The sequence below is a fragment of the Dromiciops gliroides genome, chromosome 5 (genome assembly GCF_019393635.1).
Source record: "Dromiciops gliroides isolate mDroGli1 chromosome 5, mDroGli1.pri, whole genome shotgun sequence".
NCBI lineage: Eukaryota > Metazoa > Chordata > Mammalia > Microbiotheria > Microbiotheriidae > Dromiciops > Dromiciops gliroides.
The window spans coordinates 138168257-138191971 of NC_057865.1; the positions used below are offsets into that span (position 1 = coordinate 138168257).

The window sequence follows — 23715 nt, forward strand, 5'->3', positions numbered from 1 at the left end:
TCTACAGTTCTTCATCAAACAATATTGCTGTTACTGTGTACAATGTTCTCCTGGTTCTGTTCAATTTCCTATTCATCATTTCATGTCTTTGCCGGTTTTTCTGAAATCGTCCTGCTTGCCATTTCTTATATCTCAATAATATTTCATCACAATCATATACCACAGTTTGTTTAGCCATTCCCCAATTGATGAGCATACCTTTGATTTCCAATTCTTAGCCACCATAAAAAAGCTGCTATAAATATTTTTGTACAAATACATTTTGAGGCTTAGCAAGTATCTTCTGATCATGACATCCTTGGCAGTAATAGGGAAATTAGGAAGAAGGGTAGAGTTTTTAGAATTTTATTTTTCCAAATTACATGTAAAAACAAATTTTGACATTTTTTTAAAAAAACTTTGTGTTCCAACTTCTCTTCCTCTCTTCCCCTACCCCAAGAACTCAAACAATTCAATATACATTATATGTGAGTAGTCATGCAAAACATCTCCACATTAGCCAGATTGTGAAAGAAAACAGACAAAAACAAAACTTCAGATTAAGGAACTATCAAAAAATTATGCTTTAATCTGTTTGAAGGGAGAGTTTTGAGGAAATATAGTTGATATGTTGATTTTATGACAGACAAGCTTTCTACTAGGCAGTTGGAGATGTGAGACTCAATTTTGGAAAGGAGTTTAGAGCTAGTTGGAGAGTAGATCTGAGATCTACATAAGATGTTAGTTGAATCTACATAGAGAAGTAGACCTGAGATCTACATAGAGATGTTGGTTGAATCCTGGGAGTTGATGGAATCATCAAGTTAAACAGTATAGAAGGAGAAGAGAAAAAGATTCAGGTTAATAGATAGATCAAAAGAGATGGAAGGATATTCAGATGGGAAGAGAACCAGAAGAGAGCAATGCCATGACAGCCTAGAAATCAGAGAGTACCAGGTGAAGAGGGAGATTAGATGTAAAGTTCAGGAAGGTAGATCCTTTCAGAAGTGTTTTAGGAGTTTAGAGAAGGGAGAGAGAAGCAATTAGTGCTTTGAATGGCATATAATTCTTAGTGGAAGAGAAGAGTGAATTTCAGGAGTGTTTAGCAGGAAACAACATAAACAAATTGAACAACATGGACTATATAGGGGGCAAGGAGAAAATATTTTGATTGGGAAAAAATGTATTGGAAAGTAGCAGAAAATAAAATTCAATAAAGTGGTGCTAGCTCCACAGCAAGAAACTGTGTATAGGCTGGAGCTTTACTATAAAGCAGCAGTCATCAAAACTATCTGGTACTGGCTAAGAAATAGAGTTGAGGATCAATGGAATAGGCTAGGCACAGGAAATGCAGTAGTAAATGACACTAGTAATGTAGTGTTTGATAAACCCATAGACTCCAGCTTCTGGGATAGGAACTCAGTATTTGACAAAAACTGCTGGGAAAACTGGAAGATAGTATGGCAGAAATTAGACCTAGACCAACATCTTATACCTTATACTAAAATAAGGTCAAAATGGATACATGATTTAGACATAAGAGGTGATACCATAGGTAAATTAGGAGAGAAAGGAATAGTCTACCTTTCAGATCTTTGGAAAGGAAAACAGTTTATGACCAAACAAGAGATAGAGTATATTATAAAATGCAAAATGGATGATTTTGATTACATTAAATTAAAAATTTTCTGTACAAACAGAAGCAATGCATCCAAAATTAGAAGGGAGGCAGAAAACTGGGAAACAATTTTTATGGCCAGTACTTCTGATAAAGGCCTCATTTCTAAAATATATAGGGAACTAAATCAAATTTATAAGAATCCAAGTCATTCCCCAATGAGAAATGGTCAAAGGATATGAAACAGGCAGTTTTCTGATGAAGAAACCAAAGCTATCTATTCCCATATGAAAAATGCTCTAAATCTCTAATGATTAGAAAGATGCAAATTAAAACAACTCTGAGGTACCACCTGGCACCTTTTAGATTGGCTAAAATGACAAAAAATGAAAATAATAAATGTTGGAGAAGCTGTGGAAAAATTGGAACACTAATGCATTGTTGGTGGAGCTGTGAACATATCCAACCATTCTGGAGAGCAATTTGGAATTATGCCCAAAGGGCTATAAAGCTGTACATACCCTTTGACCAGCAAAACCACTTTTGGGTCTTTTTCCCAAAGAGATCATGGAACAGGGAAAAGGACCCACATGTACAAAAATATTTATAGCTGCTCTTTATGTGGTGGCAAGGAATTGGAAGTTGACGGGATGCCCATCAATTGGGGAATGGCTGGACAAGTTGTGGTATATGAATACAATGGAATACTATTGTGCTGTAAGAAACGATGAGCATGAGGAGTTCAGAGAAACCTGGAGGGTCTTGTGTGGGCTGATGATGAGTGAGTTGAGCAGAACCAGAAGAACATTGTACACAGTATCATCAACATCGTGTGTTGATCTACTGTGATGGACTATATTCTTCTCACTAATGCAAGGGTACAGAAGAGTTCCAGGGAACTCATGATGGAAGAGGATCTCCAAATCAGGAAAAAAAAAAAAAGAATGCGGAGTATAGATGCTGAATGAACCATACTATTTCTTTTGTTTTTGGTGCTGTTGTTTTTCTATTTTGAGGTTTTTCCTCATTGCTCTGATTTTTCTCTTATAACAGACTAATGCAGAAATATGTTTAATATTATTTTATACACCCCACACACACACACACACCACACATATATATATATATATATATACTATAACATATATATATATATATATATATATATATAAAACCTATATCAGATTACCTGATGTCTAGGGGAGGGGGGAGGGAGGGAGGGAGAAAAAATCTGAAATTGGAAAGCTTGTATAAACAAAAGTTGAGAACTATCTTTACATGTAACGGGAAAAAAATAAATAAAATACTTTATTTTTTTAAAAAGATACTGTGTATAGGACCAAGTACGGTAATTTGGACTCCATTGTAGACAATAGGGAACCATCAGAGATTCTTGAACAGAAGAATGATGTAAAATCTGATGGGAGAAGAGAGTATATCAAATAAGTGTGGTATTACTTTATTTCACAGTTGTCTAATGTGCACTTACAATGTATTATTATATGTTGTTATTTAATCATTTCAGTTGTGTCATACACTTTATGCTTCCATTTGGGGTTTCGTGGCAAAGATACAGGAGTGGTTGCCCATTCCCTTCTCCAGCTCATTTTTACAGATGAGGAAACTGAGGGAAACAGGGTTAAGTGACTTGTCCAGGACTGCACAGCTAGTGTCTGAAGCTGGATTTGAACTTATGTCTTCCTAACTCCAGACTATATCTCTGTTTGCCTTATCATATATTACAATTACTTATGTATGTATCCACTAGGTTATAAGCTCCATACTTGTAAGGACTGTGTTTTGTCTAAACTTTGTTGTTGTCCCCTGTATCCTTCATAGTACTCTGCATACTCTAGTTGCTTAATATTTATAATTTGAATTACTTCTGTCCATGTATATGTCTATACCATAATTTAGAAACTAGATGATTAATCTGTTTGGCAGCTAGGGTGGTGCAGTGCATAGAGCGCCAGGCCTGAAGTCAGGAACTCATCTTCCTTAGTTCAAATCAGACACTTACTAGCTGTGTGATACTGGGCAAGCCACTTGATCCTGCTCTGCCTCAGTTTCCTCAACTGTAAATGAACTGGAGAAGGAAATGGCAAAGCCCTCCAGGAGCTTTGCCAAGAAAACCCCAAATGGTGGGCATCATGAAGCGTTAGACAAGACTCAAAACGGTTAGGTGAACAAAAATTAGCCTCCTTACTGTAAAGATCTTTGTTTTTTGTGCTAATCAGTGAATTTTTCTTCCTTTTGTATCTCCTTTAGAGAAATGAAGGTGATCTCTTCCACCGACTGTGGCATATAATGAATGAAATCCTAGACCTACGGCGTCAAGTATTAGTTGGCCATCTCACTCACGATCGTATGAAAGATGTGAAGCGGCACATCACTGCTCGCCTGGACTGGGGCTAATGAGTGAGTAATAATAGTAGAAGCTATTGCAAATAATTGAGCATAACAGAAATTACGTATGGATAAATATTGTATGGTTGCAGCTACTAAAAGAACCAAATGCAACTTTCTCCTATTTTATTGACTGCATGAGCCCTTGGGCAAATCATTTATCCTCTCTGTCTCACTTTCTTTATTATAAATGGAGGGCATGGACTAGATGCCTCCAGGTCCCTTCTAGCACCAGATCTAAGAGCCTCCGATCCTTTCATTGACTCTTGGAGCATACTGTCACTCATAGGGGTCAGGAAAAGCCAGCTGATGCTAACTCAGTTCCTCTCATTCCAAATCAATAAATCAACAAACATTTATTAAGCATTCACCATGTGCCAAGCTCTATAGTAGGTCCTGGGAAACATAAAGACAAAAATGATAGGAGCTTCCGTTCCATCCAGGGAAGTATGCTCTGGGCCCCGTCAGCCTTGTGTTCTTCTCCATTGTGTACAATAACAGCATGGACATCCTGGCTGGAAAGAAGTCTTGGGGGAATCATTCTGTTTGTTTTTTCTTTTTTTTATCTTTTTTTTTTTTTGGCAGGCAATGGGGGTAAGTGACTTGCCCAGGGTCCACACAGCTAGTAAGTGTCAAGTGTCTGAGCTGGATTTGAACTCAGGTACTCCTAAATACAGGGCCGGTGCTTTATCTACTGCGCCACCTAGCAGCCCCCTGGGGGAATCATTCTGGTCAACGTTGCACTGACTCCGGTCTCTCACATTCTTTAGCTGAGGTCTTTCCCTTTTGGCCTGGGTATTTGCACTTCAGAAGTGCCTCTTCTGCACTGTGGCATTTATCTTGAGAAGGTCACCAGTGTAATCCTGTGAGAAATCCCACTTCTCTCAACTTGAAAGGGAAGTCTCATGGCAGGCACAGCTGCGGAAACTCCTCATAATTTGTTATGCATACAGATTAGCCATTTTGCAGTTTATAGTCTTCTTAGGATAACTGCAGATGAGATCCTCTCTTCAAGGGCTTACTTTAAGCCCTAGATATTACTCTCCTTCCCGCCCCCCCCCCCCCAGGAAAGCATTTTTTGACTAATATATCTAATCACTCACAAACCTCACCAAGTATGCTTCCAGCTGGTAGGGGATTGGCCCCTGAAGCCAAGCCTGTGCCCAAACCCAGCCCCACCTTTAGGGGAATCTCTAACGTTCCTTGCCACTTTAAAGATACTGTTTCTGATACTTAGAACCCCTGCAGGGATGACTTCTGCATGCTGCAATGCTTTTCTTTTGCATTTTTTTATGGGGTGGTATATAATAAGCTGTGAGTTAATGGAGCCAAATTGAAGTTGACATAATTCTGGTGCTTCTCTGTTATTGATAAAGGGTTTCTTTCCTTACTTTCCTTGCAAATAATAATATTAATAATAAATAATATTTTAAAATCTGAGCAGTGATTACCTCTTAAATGGTCTTCTTGCCTCAAACCTTTCCCCACTCTGTTCCATGCAATTGACTGAATTCTCATCTTATTAGATAAATCTCATCTTATTTCCTAACTCAACCTTTAGTAGTAACCCATTGCTTACTGATGTTTAACTTGGCATTCAAGACCTTTCACAGTCTGCGTCCAACTTATCTTTGCTGCCTTTTTTTTGGTGAGACAATTGGTGTTAAGTGACTTGCCTAGGGTCCACACAGCTAGTAATTGTTAAGTGTTCTGAGTCCGGATTTGAACTCAGGTCCTCCTGAATCCAGGGCCAGTGCTCTATCACTGCACCACCTAGCTGCACCTTTGCTGCCTTTTTGTGTCTTATTTCCCCATCATTCAAAGTGCATTCCAGTCAAACCATACTATTCACAGTTCTCTGGTCTTGTCCTGACCTTTCTTCCCTTCATTGCTTTGAATGTGCCTACCCCCCCTATTCCTAGAAAGGTTTTAATATCAATATTAAATATGATAATATTTGTAAGATGCTTTTCAAAGAGCCTAGCACATAGCAGGTGCCTAATAAGTGCTTGCTCCTTCCCTTCCCTTCTCTCTCCCTTCTCTATACAAATCCTTGATTAAGCCCCTTTACTCCTTCAAGGTCCAACTCCAGTGGCATCTCTTTGTTTGAAAAATTCCTTGTTCCTTTTCCAGATCATATCATTCTCAATTCTGTTGTTCTGGGCACAGGACATGTAATTTGTATCATACCAATATTGTGTGCATTTATCTTATAAGACATTTAAATTGTAAGATACTTGAAATATGGAACTTTTTGTATCTTACCTTATATTACTAGCACCTTGGCACTGTACATTTTACATAGTAATTCCTTAATAAATCTATTTAGTCCTGAAACCAACTACTATTATGTTCTTTCAGAGTCCTTAGTTTTGTCACATTTGCAAAAGATTATAGTTTGAAGGAATGGGCTATTTTGAAAATGCAACTAGGCTAGATAAGAGGTGTAAAATATGTAGTCCCTGGCATGCTGCCTACAACACTCTTGAGTGCTGCCCCAACCATATTAAAATGTAATGGGAAATATTTAACAAAATAAACATAAATACAATAAATACCACATAGATGATGTTCATTTGTGAGGTTTTGAGTCAATATGTGACCAGATACCTTCTGTGTATATTTGAGTTTAACACCATTGGCCTAGACTACGAAATTCCGATAATGTTGGGGGTTCTCCCCTTGGGTTAAACAGAGGTCTCATCAATAAAGGGTGGAAAGGACTATTACAAGATGTGGTATAATGGAAAAATGCTGAATTGAAGATAAAGGGCCAAAGTTTGAATCCCTGTTGGCTATTGACTACCTGAGTGGACCTTGATACGTCAGTAAACCTCTCATGGCCCCAGTTCCTCTACAAAACAAAAAATTAGGAGTCAGACTACCTGACCTCCAAGGTTTTCAACTCAGTTCAATCTAACATACAAATCTAAATGCTGTGGAAAGTGAATGTCATTAGTTCACACCAGTATATTAGATGTATTGAAAGAGACTTGATTTATTAACAAAAGAGTTAATAGGTTGTAATATTAAAACAATTTCAGAAATCGATACAAGGGAAGGGTTGATCCCTTTTTCAATTTAAAGAATAAAGATGAAGTAAGAGGCAAAAGACAATGTGGGAAATAAAGTGAAAAGGAAAGATAAATATTCATTTGACTGAAAAATTCCTTTTTTGATGTATGTAATAACTCAACTGCATTTTGGCTATTTGGGGCTAATTTTTTAAATGATAGGTAATAGGTATTACAGCATAAAATGAATAGTGTAATCTACTTATGTTATCTGGCTAATGGGGAATTTTCTAGATAATGATTATATTTCATATAAAGGGAATTCATTTTGAACCCGGATTCCATAATCTCCTGTTTAAAGTAACACATATTTCATTCTTTTTCTTTTATTACATGTATTTCTTTTAACTGGGCACAATTGCAAGGCTTATATACCTCTTCTAGGAATTTACTCTCCAGACAAGATAAAACAGATAGGAAAAGTTTAATAAGAAACACAGACATATAGCTAGCCTAAATTAAATATGATTGTTGAGTCCAACTTTTTTAACTTTCAGGTTAGAGTTTGAATGCTGTAAAAATGGGAAGCACTTATATAGGTTGATGACAATGGGAATGAGTGTAAAAAAGTATTCTTGTTACCATATGGAAGTAGAGTATAAAGGGTATTTGTTCATTGATCATTTGTTAAAGTCCTATATGCAAAGTATTGTGTTAGACATGTTATACACTTGACTCTCTAGTAGGGGGTGAGCTGAACATAGCATATAATAATAGCTGGCATTATATAATTCCTTAAGTTTAAAAAAAAGAGAGAGAGAGAGAGAGACAACTGGGGCAGCTACTTGGTGCAGTGGATTAGAGTACCAGTCCTGGATTCAGAAGGACTTGAATTCAAATCCAGTCTCAGACACTTGACACACACTAGCTGTGTGACCTTGGGAAAGTCACTTAACCCTCATTGCCCTGCAAAAAAAAAACACACAAAAAAAGAGAACTAAGGAAGATCATCCTGAGAACTCTCAAGAATAAAACTGGATGGGAAACAAGTACCACTTCTCCTTCTCCCCCAAATAGAAAAGATATGTAAGCTTTCTTTTTTTTTCCTTCTCCTCATGGGGTAATACTTTGTTTATCTTTCAAATCATTTCACAAAATTTGATCTGTTTCTTCACATTATCAATTTTACTGGAAATTTTTCACCATCCGTGAAAAAATACAACCATTCTATTACTCATTTCTTGATGACCTTCTTGGGCCTATTTATTTTGCTTGATGCTACCCAAATCTTTGGAGTTTATCCATCTATTCATCCTCAATTTTCCCATAGGCCCTGACTTGACTGACTCTCCAGAGAGATTCTTATCTGTCACTGGGTCACTTTCTCCATTCTCCTCCACTAAGTCATCTGCCATTTTATTTTCCTTATGTATTGGGCCTAGCAAAACGGCATCCCTAGTGATGGGGATGCTTCACTGACAATGGCAGCTTTTATATCCTACCGGAAATTCCTTGGCTTTCCTCGTTGACTTAGGTTACTGATTCCTTACTCCAGTCAGAGACTAACACATACATGACATGGTGGCAGTACGCATGGTGGAGAATACAGCTAAGTTTAAAAACAATATAAGGAGGGGGCAGCTAGGTGGCGCAGTGGATAGAGCACTGGCCTGGAGTCAGGCGTACCTGAGTTCAAATCTGGCCTCAGACACTTAACACTTACTAGCTGTGTGACCATGGGCAAGTCACTTAACCCCAATTGCTCACTAAAAAAAACAAAAACAACAAAAACCAATATAAGGAGATATACATTTTTAGCTGTTCCATAGAGATAGTTCTTGTAAATTTCTACATCTTGTTTTCTAGACAACTTGGATTAGATTTGGTGCCTCGAAAGGAATATGCAATGGTGGACCCTGAGGATATTAGCATCACAGAACTCTACAGATTGTAGGTATTTAGCAATTTACCTTCAGTTATTCTCTAAGTGCTAATTTTGTGGTTTCCATGGTATTCTTAATATTTGCCTAATTTATTAAATATAGAGCTCACATAATGTTCCAGATCTAATTTGAAGACAAATTCAAGATATTTGAACAATGAGGTGACCGTGCCCTGAAACATGATTAAATATTACAGCCGTCTCTCCGAATAATATGATACACTTTAATATGGCTTCTACTTCTCAGGTGCCAGGAAGATAAGTTTGAAAATAAGTTTATTTTCCTTTGCATATTTCTTTGTGTTGTTTTTGGTCCCAGGATGAATTGAAGTCAATTTTTTTTGTGTGTTTTTGCTTTGTCTCATACAAAGCATTCTTCCAAATTGCCAAATCCTCTTGATTTAAAAAACATAAAAACAAAACCTCCCTCACTTATTCATTCCTTTTTTGTTGCTATTATTACCATCCCAGTTCTTGTTACAATCATTGTTGCTTCTTTCCTGATTACTGCAATATTATCCTAACTGGTTCCTCTGTCTCTAGCCTTTCCTCCTTTAGATCTATACTACACAAGTGTTTAATATTCTTAAAATACTTCTTTGGTCATATTATATCCAAGTTCAAAGACCTACCATCAATTCAACAAATTCAATTAAATTTATCAACTCTTAAGTGTGTGCTATATAAAAGTGGAAGTGCTGAGTAGGGCAGGCACAAATCATGTAAGAAAATATATGGGGAGAAAGGAAATATATATGAGAAAAAAAATCATATAATTTATGCCCTGAATACACTAAATGGAGGCGGGGGTGGGGGGAATTTATACACACATATTTGTGTTTATATATATATATATATATATATACCTATACATACATACATATATATATTTATGCATATATTTATATACACACATATATGAAGAAAATAGAAGGTAGGGTGTGACAAGGGCAGAGGAAAGAGAGTGTTAGAATAAAATCTCATGAGGAAGAGATCACTTTAAGTTTGGGGAGTAGGGAATATGTAGAGATGTAGAAGGGGTATGTTTCAGGCATTGGGAGTAGACCCAGGCAAATTTATGAGATAAGGAGACTAAGAAAGGATCAAGGAGCAACTAACATTGTATTTGATATTATTCTGTGCCAAGGTATTGTGCTATATGCTGAAGGACATACAATGATAAGATAGCATAAAATAATTCTTGCTCAAAGGGGCTTGATAGGAATCAAAATTTTGAATCTTGGTGTTGTTGGCCTTTTATCTACCCCCATTTTCCCTTTTCTACTTTCTGTCTTCTATTATTCCCCTGTGTGAATTCTGAGCTGGTAGCCAAACTGGCTTATTTTACGTCCCATTACTTCCCTCGATATTATACCATTATCATATTCCACCCCTCTGCTATGTAAATCTTATCTACCCTTCAAGGTCCAGATGAAATTCCTCATCAATTCAACTCCAAACATTTATTAAGTGTCTACTATGGTCCCAACACTCTCCTAGGCACTGAGGATACAAAGAAAAAAGGTAAAAACTGTTCTACCTTCATGAGTTTACATTCTGGAATGTATACTAATATGTACCTAAATAAGTAAACACAAAGGTATATAAAAATAATTTCATAAAGGAAGATAACTGAATAAATGAATGCACGTTTTACAACATTTATATGTCCTAAGTGCTATGATACAAAAAAAAAAAAGGCAATATAGTGGCTGCCCTCAAGGAGCTTACATTTAATAGGGAGAGAGAATACCATATCATGGAGTGGTAGCTAGGAAGGGATATTTTGTTTGGGGGAATCATAGGGATGACAAGTTAAAGCCATAGAGGAGATGATTGACATGTCCTTTCCAGTACTGATGGTATTATTGATTTGAATACAGTGCTTGAGCAAGAACAACAGAAAGTATATATAGGCACTGGGAAACAGAGCAGATAGGAAAAAAATATTGTGGGCTGGAAGCATGATATGATGCATTCCAGCACTGAGGCTAGGCTCTCTGTCTACTACTGCACATTGAAGAAGTAATATTTTTTCCTTTTTTTTTTTTTTTTTTTTTTGGTGACGGCAATGAGGGTTAAGTGACTTGCCCAAGGTCACACGGCTAGTGTTAAGTGTCTGTGGCCAGATTTGAACTCAGGTCCTCTTGAATCCAGGGCCAGTGCTTTATCCACTGTGCCACCTAGCTGCCCCTGAAGAAGTAATATTTTAAAAAGAAGGAGGAGGCAGCGGCAGCAAGTGTAGATTTAATTGTTGAGGCCTTAAATGTCATACTGGGAATTTTGAATTTTATCCTAGAGCTATTATGGAGCCATTGTAGATTTCTGAGCAGAGTGGTGACATAGTCAGATCTGTCTTTTAATATCAAGATATCAATTGCTGTCTACTTTGATGCCTTGTTCCCTCTGTTTCTACATTCCAAAAGCAGTAATTGCTTATGTGGTACATTTGGTAATTAATCTTACCTCGTGACAAATTTCCTTTCCTCTTCCCCATCTACCTCTCTCCCTCTTCCCCCTCTTCTTTCCCTTCCTCCATCCCAGTGAGTAGAGGCATAGAAAAGGTGATTGGCATGTCCTTTAAAAAACAAGTAGTAATGTTGTTTTCATTATAGTTTCCAGAACAAGAAGTCAAGGGGTTAGATATGTACAGGTTAGCACAGATATGTCCAGGAAGGTTGTTGCGAGGTAGAGTACTAGAGTCCCTGTCCCATCTTCTCTTGATCTCTCTTTCTATTCTCCCTCTTTCCTTCCTCTAATCTCTATTCTTCTCGACCTGTCCTTTCCTCTCTTGTTGAAGCACTTCCCCTCCTCTCTCCTTCCCCCTTTCTTTCCTTTTCTCTCTCCCAACTTGTCTCGCCTCCCTCTGTTTTCTTGAAATATCTCAGAGATGGAAGGGAACTCAGAGGTAATCTACTCTACATATTTCATTGCTTTTGATGTCCAGTTAATTGATATTTTTTTTTTCCATGGAAGTAATGCACCTTAATAAAAGCTAGATGATGATAAAATACTAAATAGCACAGCCCTTAGATGATTGTGGATTACTTACTTAATGCTTATGGACTTGCATGAAAAGATACTAGAGGTCATTTGACCCTAAGTATTTTCATTTTACAGGTGAGGAAACTGAGGGCCCAAAAGGTTAAGAGACTTGCCCAGGGTTATATTGATAATAAGGAGTAGAGCTAGGATTGTAACCTAGGTCCTCTGCCTCCAAATCAAGTAATCTTTCCCCTCCAACTACAATTTGGGACCATTATTGAGTAATGATAATGACTCACATTTGTTTAGTACCTTTTGTTGTTAAGATGTAGCTAGATGGTGCGGTGAATAGAGCACCGGCCCTGGAGTCAGGAGTATCTGAGTTCAAATCCGGCCTCAGATACTTAACACTTACTAGCTGTGTGACCCTGGGAAAGTCACTTAACCTCAACTGCCTCACCAAAAAAAAAAAAAAAAAAGACGTGTCTGACTCTTCATGACTCCATTTGGAATTTTCTTGGCAAAGATACAAGAATGGTTTGCTATTTCCTTATCCAGCTCATTTTACAGATGAAGAAACTGAGGCCAACAGGGTTGAGTGACTTGCTCAAGGTCAAATAACTAGTAAATATTTAAGATGGATTTGAACTCAAGAAGATGAATCATCTTGACTCTGGGCCCAGCACTGTATTCACTGTGCCACCTAGTTGCCGTGTGTAGTATTTAGCATTTTACAAAGAACTTTCTGCAAAATTTCCTTGTGAGGAAGGTGAGATAAGGGTTACTATTATCCCTATTTCATAGATGAAGATAAATGACTTGTGAAGATTTAAAGATAGAGTCAGAGCTGAGACTCAGTCTTGCATTGGAACATGAGTACTTTTTCTACTGTACTGTCTCAAAAGCATGCCATGGTATGCCGTTCTTACTAGGGTGAGGACACAGGTCACTGTGACTCTAGATTATTTTGTTCTTCAGGAGAAAGGGTATGACTGTAGAACTGGAAGGGGTCATGTACAATCCCTCCATCTTCTAGGCCACAAGAATCACTGAAGAATTTACAACTACAACATTTTCACTGAGATCATTCCATTAAGCCCTTTTCCAATTAGCATCTCCTCAGTCTTATATTGGAAGCACAGGTCTCTGTACTCCCTCTTCAGAAATTCAGGTTAAAACACCAGGTGAATCATCTGACTTTAGGCTTCGGACAGCACAATTAGCAATTCATTTTCACTTAATTGTGTTTATGTGAGTAACACATATGTGTTAGACCTCATAGCGTTAACATATGTCTCCTTGGAAAGCATTCTTTGGTTCCAAAAGACCAAATACAAATCTCTAAAAAGCAATTCTTCCCTTGGTCCCCTTTTTTCCCCAATTTAAATATTCTTGTTATTTCTGCTTGTAGAGTATCCAAATGGATTCTTTTTATGTTGCAGAGGGATAATTTGGCAACATGCCTTGTGATCCTTGGAGGGTAGGCAGAGTAATTTGGGCCTGACAATGAACTCATTACAAAAATAAGAATTGAATTCACCTAAGGAATCTTGGGAGTATTGTGATTGTTTTAAGGGAAGGCCATAGCTAAACTTCGGCAAAGGGGGTGTGGAAATAGATAATCTTCACATGTTCAGGCTGTTGGTTACAGAGGCCCCAAATTATCATCCAGACCTAGAAGAAATTGTGAGATCATCTAGTCTAAAGTCCTACTTTTAAAGATGGGGAAACTGAGGTCCATGGAGGTTGCGAATTGCCCAGCCATAGAGGCAGTAATCTTCAGAGGCATCAGAACTTCAGTTACACATAAGTCTTGCTATTATTGCCATTAAAAATAAGTAAACTGGGGCAGCTAGGTGGCGCAGTGGATAGAGCACTGGCCCTGGAGTCATGAGTACCTGAGTTCAAATCCGGCCTCAGACACTTAACACTTACTATATGTGTGACCCTGGGCAAATCACTTAACCCCAATTGCCTCACTAAAAAAAAAAAAAGTAAACTAAGGCACAAAATTTCAAGCACATTCAATTTATTGATAAGGCTAGCAATGACCAATAAACCAGTCTCTTAACTCCTTAGTCAATCAAAAGACCATGAGGTGGGCTTACTAGCCTTTGAATAGTTTTGGAAAATATAAGAGAATTAAGAACAGGACACATCAAACAGTATGATTGGTTAAAAAATCTGAAGCATTGGGGCAGCTAGGTAGCGCAGTGGATAGAGCACCGGCCCTAGATTCAGGAAGACCTGAGTTCAAATCCAGCCTCAGACACTTGACACTTACTAACTGTGTGACCCTGGGCAAGTCACTTAACCCCAATTGCCTCACCAAAAAAAATCTGAAGCATCGTAAATGATGGAAAATCATATTGGATGGAAGTCAGAAATGCAGGGCTAGCAACATCCCCTCCTTCTATCTTGTTGCTATGGAAAGCTCGTTGGTGGTATCCACTTGCATGGGTAGTTAAAAGTCACAGTGATCATGGTCCAGACTTTCTTGAAGGACAGCCAGCATTGCAGAGATAACAGACTTCTTGGCACTCACCTGCATCTTGCAAGGCTTGTTAGTGTGATAACAGATCTCCCTTAATTGTACATGGACAGTAAGATGTGGAGAGACAATATATTCCTTTGAACTAAGGCAATTTATGAGACAACTTAGCTCAGAGAGGAAAGGTAAACTTCTGAACTTAAATCTGAGGCAAAGAAATATAACAGGAAATTCTACATCATATCGGGGGTGATACAGAATAGTCTCAGTTACAAAATGGAATCAGAATCAATTTGACTTTCACACTCTAACTATAAAGTCACCTTCATAGAAATATTTTCAACAGCTCCCTATACTGACTAATTTCAAAGAGGTAACTTGAGGCAATATTGTACAATGCATAGGGAAACCAGCCTTAGAGCCATCCTCTGTAGCTTCCAGACCCTAGGCTAGGTACTTAATCTGTCAGTACCAGAAACAATTCTCTTGAAAGTGAATTGGAGGGGCAGCTAGGTGGCGCAATGGATAGAGCACCGGCCCTGGAGTTAGGAGGACCTAAGTTCAAATCTGGCCTCAGACACTTAACACTTACTAGCTGTGTGACCTTGGGCAAGTCACTTAACCCTCATTGCCCAACTTTAAAAAAACAACTGAAAGTGAATTGGAGAATAGATGTGGATCCACTTTGGGAAAGGGAGTTTCCTCTTTTGGAGTTTCCTATATATACACCAATGAAAACAGGATAGGTTAAAAAATTAAAAAGGTACCAGCTAGCCAGATCCAGATTTATTCCTCCAGCCCCTAAAGTTTGTCATCTTCAGACTAGTCATCTGCAGTTTACTACTTTGAAGCCCAGGCTTCAAATAAACCAGATATTTCCCTCATCAAGTCACAGTGTGAACTTTTGGGGAGCAAGGTGGTAGGAATTCATAGGATTGAGTGGAAGACAATGAGTTTCTTAGGTTTTATTCCTGCTTCAAAAACCAAATGGCAGGGCAGCTAGGTGGCACAGTGGATAAAGCACCAGCCCTAGAGTCAGGAGTACCCAAGTTCAAATCCTGCCTCAGACACTTAACACTTACTAGCTGTGTGCCCCTGGGCAAGTCACTTAACCCTCATTATCTCACAAGAAGAACAACAAAAACAAAAACAAACAAACAAAAAAACAACAACAAAAACAAACAAAAACCAAATGGCAGTGCATAAAAATGATCATGTTCATGTAGGTGAGGATTTTGCTATCCAGATGGCTTTTTGAAGGGTTAACTGGAAAAAAGCAGAGTTGCTGCTGTGCCCAGTTTCTTGAAAGATTAACAACTTTTTCTCCTGTTTTTCCCCCAGGGAGATGTGCTTTTCACCTTTTGAATTCATTATGATGATGAATTTATCTAGTTGGTTGTAGTTTTATAAGTTTGATGTTTCAAGTGGATCCAATTAATGATAAAAGGTAGTAAAAATGGGAAGTTATTGGTTCTTGTATGCCATTGGGTTTTTTAAAATCTTTTTGTAGTAAGCAGACTCAGCTGGTGGTTTTTTGTTTGTTTTGTTGGGGTTTTTTTTGTTTGATTTTTGTGGTTGTGTTAAAGTAAAAGTCAATCTATAATGATTACATTTACACCTTTAGATTACATGCCTGAAATATACTTGCAATTAAATTAGAATTATAGCTTTTATAACAGCTAAAGCAGAACTGGGGTTACAGCATTAGTCAAGTATCCTTCAACATTGTCTACTTATTGAGAAGTTATAAATGCTGGAATATTGTTTAAGGACTTCCAGCCAGTGATGGCCAAACTATTTTCCCCTTTTGTTATATTAAGAAGACCTGAGTTTGAATCCCACTTCAGATGCTTACTAGCTATGGGACCCTGGGCAAGTTGCTTCACCATTCTCAGTCTTAGTCTCCTCATCTGTAAAATGGAGAAACTAATAGCACCAAGGTGGTTGTGAATGTCAAATGTGATAAAATATGGAAAGTGCTTTACAAAGCTTAAAGAGCTGTCCAAATGTTAGCTATTGTTATTTTTGCAAGTAGAGTAAGATTTTGTATTCTCAAGACTACTTTTCTCTGTCTTCCCCTTCATTCATATATATATATATGTATATATATATATATATATATATATATATACATGCATGCATGCATGGGGCAATGAGGGCTAAGTGACTTTCCCAGGGTCACACAGCTAGTAAGTGTCGAGTGTCTTCGATCGGATTTGAACTCAGATCCTCCTGATCCAGGGCTGGTGCTTTACCCACTGCGCCACTTAGCTGCCCCCTCCCTCTTCATATTTCTTTGTGTCAGCAATGATTTCTTCTCCCAAGAGGTTATTTTGATGTTAATTTTTATTCTCATCCTCTACTATACTATGAGTTATCTTGGTGAACAGAAGTGGGAGGTCTCTGGGATACTAGAAGTTTACTTATTAGGCTTAATTCACATTTTAATGTGGTAATTCCTTCACAAATACTTATTAAGCACCTAATGTTTACAGAGCACTAAGATAGGTGTTAATGAACTTCCAGAGTTTAGATAATACAAATACCATTAATTCTGCCTTTTCATCTAGTTTTGAGCTTAATGTCCAGCAGGGTATAAGTTATGTCCATAGATAATTACAATACACAGCATTACCTCTCCAGCAAGATAGATACAGGGGGGCAGCTAGATGGCACAATGGATAGAGCACCGGACCTGGAGGCAGGAGGACCTTAGTTCAAATCCAGCCTCAGACACTTGACTTACTAGCTGTGTGATCCTGGGCAAGTCACTTAACCCCAATTGCCTCACCTACATAAATAAATAAAATAAAATAAAAGATAGATACAAAAGAAAGTGTTAAGTAAATTCCAGTAACTGCACATTCATTTACCATAGGACATCTTGGAGGAACTCCATACTTTTCTAGTATACTTGCTTCACAGTATGTGCTTCTAAATTACAGTCATTGGAATTATCATAGAGATTTGAAGGCTTTTGTTGTTTTTCTTTATTATTCTCAAAATTACATAGATAATGGCATTTTTTTTATGGCTGTAAACTGATCAAAATAGATGCTGGAACCCAGAACAAGAGCTGGGAGCAGTCTCAAAGGTCATCTTAAGCCAGCCCTTTTATTTAACAGGTGAGGGGACAGAACCAGAAAGGACAAATGATTTGCCTAAGGTTCCACAGTCAGTGAGTAGCAGAGTTTGGATTTGAACTCAGTTCCTGTGACTTCAAATTCTGATCTCTTCTCAATAATACCACACAAAGGGGCAGCTAGGTGGCGCAGTGGATAGAGCACGGCCCTGGAGTCAGGATTACCTGAGTTCAAATCCGGCCTCAGAACATTGACACTCACTAGCTATGTGACCCTGGGCAAGTCACTTAACCCCAATTGCCTCACCAAAAAAAAATAATACCACACAAAAATATCTGATTGGAAGTTTTGGCTAGTGATCCATCAACTTTTTCAGTGAGTTGTATTATTCTTAATTTTGACGTGTAAATAAGAGTTCTTGGTTTTCCATTCAACCAGGTGAAGTATTGGGGAGAAAAAAAACACCTGGTATTTTGCTTTGAACTAGATCAGTCATTCATGGTTACATGCTTCATGTCACATTGGGAAATTATAGCAGCCTCACATTCTGTGTGTACCCTTTGATATGATGAGACATTTGATTTCACTTCACCTGTATTGATTCAATTTTCTGTTGGGGTGGGTATTATTCAGATGGAGCACCGACACAGGAAGAAAGATACCCCTGTACAGGCGAGTAGTCACCACCTCTTCGTCCAGATGAAGAGTTTGATGTGCTCCAACTTAGGTGAAGAACTCGAGGTCATCTTCTCACTTTTTGATAGCAAAGAGAATCGACCGATAAGGTAACCTGTGTGGCACCCTCATAAGACTGGTTTTTGTTTTTCAAAACTATAGTGGTAAATGTGTTTTAATAACAGGCTTTTGAACTTAAGTACGGTATTGATAGCCATGCTTTGGTAGAAATGGTTTTGTGTAGTTCATTTATAGAGGACCGAATGTCTCCACTTGGTGGTATCTTTTTCTTTATAAAAGAATTGGTGCTCGTGTGTGTGTGTGTGTGTGTGTGTGTGTGTGTGTGTGTGTGTGTTTTCCAAATTTATACTTCTTGAATTCTTGTTATTTCTATCTTGTATTAAGCCCAATCTCTTTTTACTGATTGAATACAGAACAATTGGAAACATTTCTTTTGTAATATAGGGCTTTGGGGGCAGCTAGGTGGTGTAGTGGATAGAGTACCGGCCCTGGAGTCAGGAGTACCTGAGTTCAAATCCGCCCTCAGACACTTAACACTTACTAGCTGTGTGACCTTGGGCAAGTCACTTAACCCCAATTGCCTCACTATATATATATATATATACACACACACACACACACACATGGCTTTCAAGTGAATTGTGTTTTAAAGTTTGAATAATACTTTTCAAAAAACTTTATTTATTTACATTCTTGGAATTCAGAGTCTTGCAAGTGTTTTGGTCCTTGCTTTCTCTGGGTAGTAACTTTAACTTCTCTTTGTAGCAGTTTTGTTGTTATTTTGTGACCAAAAGGCCTCATTTCCAACAGCTACAAAGTAATGCCTTTATTATTGGGGGAGAGTCCTTTTTCCCTTTAAAAAAAATCAACAGCCTTAAAAAATAGAAATTGAAGCTGAAGAAAAAGCCATCTAAACTGCTACTCTGAAAGCTCGTAAAATGTGAAAGAAAATCTGCATTGCCCTTTGCTAAAGAAAAAAGGAGCATATTTTTGCTTATATGCATAATCTGCTAAAATATCAAAATGTTTGAGGGCTTAATTCCCAAGGCATTAAAAAAGAACAAAATCATAATTCAATTGTGCATATGAAATATGACCTTTTTTGAGCTATTTCATAATTAACTGTGAGGTAAAAAAGGGTAGGAAAAACAAAATTAATCTTTAGTTTGTTCTCATTATGCAAAATACTTGCTTTTAAGAAGAACCTGGGATAATCTCTCTTGGAGAATTTTTAAATTAGATTAATTCAATTCAACAAACAAACATTTATTTGGGGTCTGCAGGATGCACTGAGTACAAAATTAAACAAAAGCAAAAGGAAAAAAGAAATATCTACTTTCCTTCAAGGAGCTTAGATTCTACTAGATTAATATGACAGTGCTTACAGCGTATAATTCAGTAACAAACTGAAGCATCATTGAGTGAATAACTCTATTTACTTGATTTGGGGGGGGGTGTTACAGGTTTGTTTATTTGTTTTTAAATCTGAGATGATTAAATTTTGTCAACCTGTTTTAGTTTTAGGCCCTAGTCTGCTTTTCCCTCATGTTTCCAAATAGTGGTTTTATCTCTTTCCAATTTCCCCTCTCAGCCCAGATCTAGTGGAGAAATCTCCCTTTTCTCGGTTTAATCCTTCATCTTCCCAGCCTCCTATTATACTCCCAGATGGCCAATGCCTTCTGGTTATTCTCTACCTCCTTGACCACCCCATTTCCCATCCCCTCTGTGGAAATAATCTGATAAACCCTTTAACTTGAAAGTGATCTGATGGAAGCTAAGATCATAGATCTAAAACTGGAAGAGACCTCAGAGGCTGTCTACTTCAAATCCCTCATTTGACGCATGAGAAAATTGAGGCCCAGAGGGACTGTAACTGACTGGAAATCACACAAGAAGCATCAAAGGCTGGATTTGAACTTAGGTCCTCAGATTCCAGAAGTGTTCTTTCCATTCCACCAGGCTAGTGTGGTATATAGAGCACTGTGCCTGGAATCTAGAATACCTGAGTTCAGGGAGCAGCTAGGTGGCACAGTGGATAAAGCACCAGCCATGGATTCAGGAGGACCTGAGTTCAAACGTGCCCTCAGACACTTGACACTTACTAGCTGTGTGACCCTAGGCAAGAGCCCCGCCCCCCCCCCCAAAAGACCAAACATCTGAGTTCAAATTTGTCTTCAGATACTATCTGTGTGACCCTGGGCAAGTCACTTAACCCTGTTTGCCTCAGTTTCCTCATCTGTAAAATTATCTGGAGGAGGAAATGACAAACCACTCCAGTTTCTGGCAAGAAAATCCCAAATGGGGTCACAGAGAGTCAGAAATGACTGAACAACAATAATGTATAATCTTTCCCAGAAAGTTTTACATTTCAGTAGGGGATAAAACCTAAAGATTTTTGGCCTTCGGCTATCAGTGGAAGAAATGGAGGGGCTGGATTAGCAGGGGGTTCATGTCTAAAATAATATTGCCTAGATAGTTTCCTAATGGTAAGGTTTAGCCTGATTCCACATCTCCTAACTTTTCAATTTCCCTGCTACCAATGACTTCCTGTACGTCACCTTTCTTCATAGAATGTTCCCTCCCTTATCAATCCCAGACCCTGTTTCTGTTCAGGAAATTTGTTTTAGCTTAAAAACTGTTCTATGGGTGGGAAAAGGGAAGGAGGGAAAGAGAGCATTTAAAACTGGAAATAAAATTTAATGAGAAAAAGTTCTTGTATCATCTTCTTTAGGAAGCCATCTCTCTCTCTCTCTCTCTCTCTCTCTCTCTCTCTCTCTCTCTCTCTCTCACACACACACACACACACACACACACACACACACACACACACACACACACACATATACACACACACACACACATATACACACATACAGTTTCTGTCCCTCCCCAGGTGAAAGTATTCTCTACTGAGCTTTCTCTAGCATTTTACCTGAGTCTATGTTTTTAAAAGATTATGTAAATATTAATTATCTCACTCTCCTATGTTTCATAATTTTTCTGAATTTGTTTTTCCTCTTCATTAGATTTTAAACTCCTGGAGAGCAAGATTTTTGTCAGAGATATCTTTGTAATGCCCTATATCACGACTTGCATACATTAGTTATTTAATACATGTTTGGGAATAGTGGTAATACACAGATCCCAAACCTCTTTTTAACCAATAATTTTAATCTTTTCCCAAAAGGAAAACTTTTGCCAGGCTTGTTATCAAAGTTTAACTGGGAAAACTCAATTTCTTTGTCTTTATCTTATCCACCAATTAATAGAGACTCTAATGAATAGCAAATTGACTGAAGTCAATAAAAGGAAGGGGTGGGGGTGGGGAGGAGTCAGTTTATAAGCCTATGACAAAAAAATGACCATCATGGTTAACTTCAACATTTCAAGGACTCTTGATTTCCTCAGTGTGAGGTCTCCTTTCATTGATTCAAATGACTCTCTCCACCCCTAGATTCGTCAATCTTCATATTGTGGATGAATAAAATTTATTACCTATTAGTGAATTTTATGGTCCAAAATTTCTCTGAACATAGCTGGGATGAATCTTGGACAACAGGCATCCCTCTCTTCAGCTTAATAACCTTCTGGAACTTTTGCTCTGCTGGAATAAACTTCAGGGATCTAGCATCACCTTGGTACCAGGTTTAGGAGTTGCAATAGCACATTAGGGCATGGACATTTGTAGGATAGGCTCCTTACCTTTCCAGTCCCATAGAAAGGATGGAATTGCAAATCAGATTATCTGTAACTAATAAATATTGTGTTTCTTAAATTATTCTTTGCAATTCCTTAACCATTTTCATTTTTACTGGTACTTCTCACTGAGCTAATTGATTTTGATTTTGTAATATATAATAATAGTCACTTTGGACACCTTTCATTTTAATTCATATGCAATAAAACTTGCTAAAAAGCAAGTTGTTGTTTTTTTTTGGCTTATCTCCAGGGGTAATACATTTTCTTCTTATTGGATAAAAAATAGACACCAATCATAAAGGGTTGCCTAATTTTCTTTGAACAAGGTCTGGGTTTTGTTTTTTTTTCTTAAGAAATTGCTACTTTTATTATTACTCTCCAAATAAACACTTCTATTTAATATGAATATGCTATACTAATTGAAATTGATTGACCTCTGAAGCACATTCATTGAATCATAGCATAAGAAGGTACTCCAGAGATCATCTAAGGTTTAGAGATCATCCCCTGAGATCCCTCACAACTCTAGATCTATGATCTCCGAAATTCAAGAGGTTCAATCTACTTTCCATCTCTGCCAAAGTTAGTAAGCTAGTGAGGTATGCAATCCAATCTGGTTAAGTTTTATTACTAAAAGAGATGCATTTAAGAGAGAGAGAGAGAGAGAGAGAGAGAGAGAGAGAGAGAGAGAGAGAGAGAGAGAGAGATGCATGATGGTATCATTGAGCTGCCTGCATTTCTTAACTTTTCCCAGAGCTCTAGGCAATTCTCTAAGACTATAAGTTGTAGAAATGGTGTGAGCTACATTGGTAGAGGAAGTTTACCAACCTATGTCTATGAAATGATAGGTCTGGTCCCTGACCTGATTTTACTTTTTCTTTTCTTTTCTCTCTTTTTGCTAATTACAAACCATTTGTATACAGATGAATCCTTTCAAGAAATGACCTTTAGCCTCTTTCCTCCCACTTCCCAGTGTCTGACTCCCCACCAAAAATCTATCTTTGCCAAGAAAGTATTTTTTTAAATTCTCAACTAAATGGTTTATTTAATTTTGTGGATGTTTCTTTTCTTAATTTTATTTTTTAAAATTATTTTTAATATTTTCAAAAAAGTTTGAGTTCCAAATTATTTAGCTCCCTTCCTTGAGAAGGCAAGCAGCTTGATATAGATTATACATGTGCAGTCATTAAAATTTTTTCCGTATTAGCCATGTTGCAAAAGAAAATGTAGGCCAAAAAAGGGGAAGAAAGTTTTTTTAAAAGTATGCTTTAATCTATAATCACACTTCATCAGTTCTGGCTCTGGAGGTAGATAGCATTTTTCATCATAAGCCTTTTGGAATTGTCCTGAATCATTATTTTGTTGAGAATAGCTATCATTTGCAATTGATCTTTGTATAATATTGCTGTTACTGTTATGCTGTTCTCCTGTTTCTGCTCACTTCACTTTGCATCAGTTTGTATGTCTTCTTAGGTTTTTCTGAAAGTATCCTGCTTGTTATTTCACCAACAAAGTTTCTTAATCCTTTGTCCATTTAAGCCCCAATGCCAAACATTATACTTCTATACATGCATGTGCTTTTTTTCTCTGAGCCTTTTCTCATGGTGATCCTTATGTGTGAAATTCTTTAAATCTTTGTTTAAATCCAAAAACCCTTTAAAGTCAACTTCAAATGTTATTTCTTTCATGAAAGCTTCAACAGTTCCCCCATTAATAATGATCTCCCCTGCCCTGTACCTCACATAACACTTCCTTTGAAGCTCTCATGTATTTAGCAAATGTTATTTTGTATTATATTGATG

At 37.6% G+C, this 23715-nt stretch overlaps 1 protein-coding gene across 7 annotated transcripts in view; it reads left to right on the forward strand.

The window, feature by feature from the left end:
* DOCK4 (dedicator of cytokinesis 4) overlaps positions 1–23715 on the forward strand; it is a 572917-nt gene that overhangs the window by 264249 nt on the left and 284953 nt on the right. For 6 of the 7 annotated variants that reach the window (XM_043965817.1, XM_043965820.1, XM_043965821.1 and 3 more), the window contains exon 1: positions 18157–18303. Coding sequence is in view for 1 of the 7 variants with exons in the window: in XM_043965823.1 (XP_043821758.1) it covers positions 3866–4007; positions 7240–7246; positions 8884–8967; positions 18151–18303; positions 22509–22512 (390 nt within the window). In the remaining 6 variants the exon portion in view is untranslated. Of the gene's footprint in view, positions 1–3865; positions 4008–7239; positions 7247–8883; positions 8968–18150; positions 18304–22508; positions 22513–23715 lie in introns of those variants that run through there. The other variant, XM_043965823.1, reaches the window with a different exon arrangement.